At 57.0% G+C, this 4,867-nt stretch overlaps 1 protein-coding gene across 1 annotated transcript in view; it reads right to left on the bottom strand.

Annotated features, from left to right (window-relative positions):
- Positions 1 to 1,843: 1,843 nt before the first annotated feature.
- Positions 1,844 to 4,867, bottom strand: part of RGS11 (regulator of G protein signaling 11) — a 9,007-nt gene continuing 5,983 nt past the window's right edge. The window contains exons 16-17 of the mRNA XM_007453630.1: positions 2,025 to 2,107; positions 1,844 to 1,946 (exon numbers count right to left, since the gene is read on the bottom strand). Of these exons, the coding sequence (XP_007453692.1) occupies positions 1,844 to 1,946; positions 2,025 to 2,107 (186 nt within the window). The remainder of the gene's footprint in view (positions 1,947 to 2,024; positions 2,108 to 4,867) is intronic.

Below are 4,867 nucleotides of genomic sequence, written 5' to 3'. Positions count from 1 at the left end.
ACACCCCCCCCCCCCACAGTCGGTGTCACCTGATGCAAGACTCACCTCTGTGCCTTGGTCACCCCAGACCCGCCTGGTGCTGTGGGACTCAGCCGTGCCCGGACAAAAGCAAGCAGCCTGATGACCCCGGGTACCTCGGGAAGAAATCAGAATAAACACTGGTTTTGCACTGTCTGGAAAGCCCCATGTGTGCCTGTGTTTGTCTGCTGGATCAGTGGGAAAGGCTGCTGGGGAGGTGAGGCCAGCACCCACACCACCCAATCAGAGACTGGGAGCGTCCAGCACAGCCTCCAAGTGCATCTCAGGTCTGTGGCTCCCGCCCTGCTCACCCACAGCAGGCTAGGAACCCAGCCTGTGGGCACTCTCCCACCCGGGACAGGCAGGGGGTCCCCCAGCACCTGTGTCCTCCAGGCTAAGCTCTGGTAGCCGCCCAGGCAGCAGAAGCCCAGGCAGGGGGCTTCAGTGAGACAAAGGTTTGGGTTACCAAAGTGATGGGGGCTGTTGTGGAGAATCCTGCAGGAATTTCCTGAAGGCGCTTACGTGTGACAAGCCTGCTTCCAGAACCAGGTCTCTTTCTCCTTGTGAAGGCCTGGGAGGCAACAACAAGGCTGAGGTTGAGGGGTTGGATTCCCTGTCCCTGTGAGAAGCCACGCGGGCCAAGGGCCCAGGTCTGGGTCCACAGCGGAGGATGGAGGAGCCGGCTCTGGGCAGGGACCAGCCTTTAGGTTCCAGGACGATGTGCAGGAGTTTGGGGTCTGGGCCGCCCCAGAGACAACCTCACCGGTGCACCCTGGACTTGTAAATAAAGCCTGCACTGTGCTCCCTGTCACTGTGATGTCTTAGGGCACAGCTGACCCTGGAGAGGCTGGGTTCAACACCAGACAGCCCCTTGGACTCTGTGCTCACTCTCCCCTGGAAGACGCAGGCGTCCGTGTGCCGCCAGAGCACAAGCTCCCCACTGTCTCCCCAAGTCTGCAGCCTGAGCCCAGCCCAAGGCCTACAGACCCCACACAAGGGATCCTCCACCCACTGCCTCTGACAGACACCTGAACTTCCCGTTGTCCTTCACCACCTCCCTCACCAGTGCATGCCTCACCCACACGCCACACGTGCATGCACACTCACCACAGGCACACCCACCATGTGTGCACCCACCACGATTTGGACCACAGCAGGACAGGCTCAGAGTGAGGACCCAAAGGTCTTTTATTTCTGCGCTGGGAGCGGGAGGGTGTGGGCAGCCCTGAGGGAGGGGTGGCGCTGCCCAAGCTGAGCCAGTCTGGCTGTACTCCCAAAGGAGCAGCTGAGTCTCGGGGGGCTCTCGGAGTGGGGACTCCCTGGTGTCTTTCCCCAGAGGCTCTGCTGCCCTGTGAACCAGGGCTGGCTGTTGGAGGAGCAACGATGCTGGAGCCATCTCTGTACAACACCAGGGAGAAGCCATGGGCCTCAGGTGGCCACGGAGGCAGAGAGGCCACAGCCCAGTGGGAGCAGCACCTCCCCCTGCATGCCCACGCCCACGCCCCCTGCTGGCGGCCACCTGACTATGACTCTTGCCCTGGGAGTCACCAGCGGGGTGGGAACCGGCGTGGAATGCCAGATGTGCTGCCATCTTGTCCCAGTCCAGGGCACCCCTGCCCTGGGAATCAGCACCCGAACGGCCCCTTCTGGGGGAGGGTGTGACAAGGGAAAAGGTGGAAGCCAGAGAGTTCGGTGCCCCCGTAAGGCCAGGCGCTCGGGGTCCGAGGGGACTCCCGTGCCAGGGAGTCTCAGTGGCTGCAAGGACCCTGGGCAAGAGGAGTTGATGAGGGCAAGATGGCCCCATTCTGCCCCTGCCCAGGCCCACCTAGGCCTCCCCGTCACCACCCGAGGGCTCCCTGGAGGCAGAGGCAGGAAGGAGAGCAGGGCTGGGGCTGGAATGGCGCGGCTTCCGCATGAACGGGAACACCCTGTGGACAAGAAGGGGCCTGAGCACAGGGCGCCACCCCCGGCATCCTACCCGCCTCCCTGGGCACCACCTGGCTGACCGTCGCTTGGTCTCCGGGGGCACCACGGCCTCCGCCAGCAGGTCTTTGTACAAATCCGACTTCAGGAACCTCGGGTAGGAGTCCTGCAACAGACAGCATCTGGACCTGATCCCTTCCCACTCCTGGTCTCAGCCAGCACTGCCCAGGCTCCTCCAAGGGCGGGGGCCACAGTGGACTGGGCTGGAGCAGCCTCCCCAGACCAGCCCAAACCGGGTCGGACTCAGGGAGACCGGCCCCCAACCACGCAGGAGCCCGGTGCCCACACGGGGAGTGAACGTGGCGCCTCCTGCGACAGGGAACCGGTGTCACTGGTACTTGCGGACCCACAGAGTGAGGCTGGGCACGTGGAGCGGGACAAAGGCAAGGTCGACAAAAACCACGGAATTCAATAAAGAGGGACAGGAATCTACGAACCCAGGTGCTTATGTTTTAAAAAGAAAAATACACATTTTAAATTGTTAACTTTTGGTGGAGGGACGGGTATAAACAAGATTTAGTTGAATGTACTTTGTAGATTGGATTTTGAAACTGTGTAGATATTTTATGTAATTATAAAATAAATAAGCAACCCCCAAACACTGAAGGGGGACAAGTGAAGCTGGGCGTCCAGCGGGCGACACCACCCTAGCCACACGTAACCGAGTGTCCAAGGGGCGTCTGAGGGGCTGTGGACAAAGGACCGAATAAACAAACAGTAAATGACTCTCAGTCACTGTGAATGGTAGTGTCGTGCTGCTCAGTTGAGCTACTGAGTGAATCTCGAGAAAAAGCAAGTGAGTGATTATGTTGACACCACTGAAAACCCAGATTTTCAGTAGGGGAATGAGGAGAGAGAGATAGAGGCCAAAGAGGTTAAGGAAACTCTATAATCCTGATTCCGAATTACAAGTATCAGTTTGAACTCCTGGTATGTTTTATTTAAAACACGTATTTCCTGATTCTGTCCACTGAAAGTCCTGGGAACCATGACCACCCCTGGCGCTATGACGGGTCTGATGTGCAGGTCATGGTTTCTGAACACTACCCCCGAGGGAGGGCTGAGGGCCCGAGGAATGGCTGGCTTTAGGTCTGGAGTAGGACAGCCCCTTAGAAAGCTAGGAAGCACCATAGATTTCGGACACGTCACAGGACTCAAGAGCAATCAGCCGGAGAGGGGAACCTCTGCACATCCCATGAGACAAGGACTGAAAGGGATTGAAACCCATCAAATATGGCCAAAACGTGAATTTACAATGGTATTAAAAGCATCCCAACCTCACTGACTACCCTTGGCAGATACCAGGGGTCCAACTGCTTATTTTGAAAAGTGGTACTTAAAGAAGGAATCAAGGGACTTCCCTGGTGGTCCAGTGGTAAAGAATCTGCCTTCCAATGCAGGGGACGCAAGTTTGATCCCTGGTCAGGCAACTAGGATCCCACATGCAGCAGGACATCTAAGCCCACGTGCCACAACTCCAGAGCCCATGCGCTCTGGAACCCGAGTGCCACAAGTAGAGAAGAGAAAACCCACACGCCACAACTAGAGAGAAGCCCGCCCATGTGCCACAACGAAGACCCGATGCAGCCAAAAAAATTAGGAGAAAACATATTAAAAAAAAATTATGTTTAGGACTTCCCCGGTGGTGCAGTGGTTAAGAATTCACCTGCCAACGCAGGGGACACCGGTTCAACCCCCGGTCCGGGAAGATCCCACATGCCGCGGAGCAACTAAGCCCATGTGCCACAACTACTGAAGCCCGCGCACCTAGAGCCCGTGCTCCACAACAAGAGAAGCCACCGCAATGAGAAGCCCGCTCACCGCAACGAAGAGTAGCCCCCCACCCGCCGCAACTAGAGAAAGCCCGCGCACAGCAGCAACAGACCCCAACGCAGCCATAAATAAATAAATAATTATGTTCAAAGGAGGAATCAAGCCTCGGTCCTGCCTTTCCTCTATGATCGGTACCACTGGGCCAGCAACGAGCAGAGAGAGGAGGCGTCAGAACAGGGAGGCAGTGATGGGTTAGAACATCCCATACCCTCATGAAATCATGGATCTGGGCCAGACTGTCAAGGCTGCTTTCACCACAAAAGAGAGAGAGCTGGACTGACATCCCTCCTGAGTGGAGAACACATCGGACACCACCTCTGAAGTAACTATTCCGGACCAAACCGAACCAACAACAAAACTGAAAACAATCTGATCAAGGAACACAGTGTCCACAGAAGCTGGAGAAAGGAGGATGGATTCTCCCCTGGAGGCTCCAGAAGAAACCAGCCTGCTCTCCCCCTGATCTCAGCCCCGAGACCCCGTCAGGCTTCTACCTCCACAGCACAGAGAATAAGCAGCAGCGGGAAACTAGCCTGAGGTCACGTGGGGAAGAGGACGCGACTGGCCACTCGAGGGCATTGAGTAAATACTGTTGGTGTTTTGTGTGTGATGCTGGCCTCTGCAGCCATGTTGAAAGGGAAGCGGTGGCCGTGTCCTTTAAGGGAACTTCCTGCAATACCTACAGACAGGAAGTCTGGAAATGGCTTTGAAGTCGGGGGTGGTGGTGGTGTGTGGTAGGCCACTGGACAGGATGGACCGTGAGTCCGGATAGGCTCCAAGTTGACAGTTTGTGAAGGTGGGCTGTAGGTACGTGGGGATTCGTCATTTACTTTTTGTTCATATCTGACCTTTTCCAAGTTAGAACACTTTACAACCATGGCTGGACAAGCCCTGCAGCCGCCCTGAGTCTCAGTTTGCTGCTCTGTAAAGCGCGGTGTGAGCTGCGGGACTAAGCTGGCAGGAGCCGCGGGGAGCAGGTGCGGACCAGCCTCTGAGCTGTGGCCACTGAAGCCACCTGACACCGGCTTTGGGG

Source organism: Lipotes vexillifer, unplaced genomic scaffold (assembly GCF_000442215.2).
Source record: "Lipotes vexillifer unplaced genomic scaffold, Lipotes_vexillifer_v1.1 scaffold914, whole genome shotgun sequence".
Lineage (NCBI taxonomy): Eukaryota > Metazoa > Chordata > Mammalia > Artiodactyla > Lipotidae > Lipotes > Lipotes vexillifer.
Note: the sequence above shows the minus strand (reverse complement) of the source record. Positions and strands in the feature narration are given on the sequence as shown.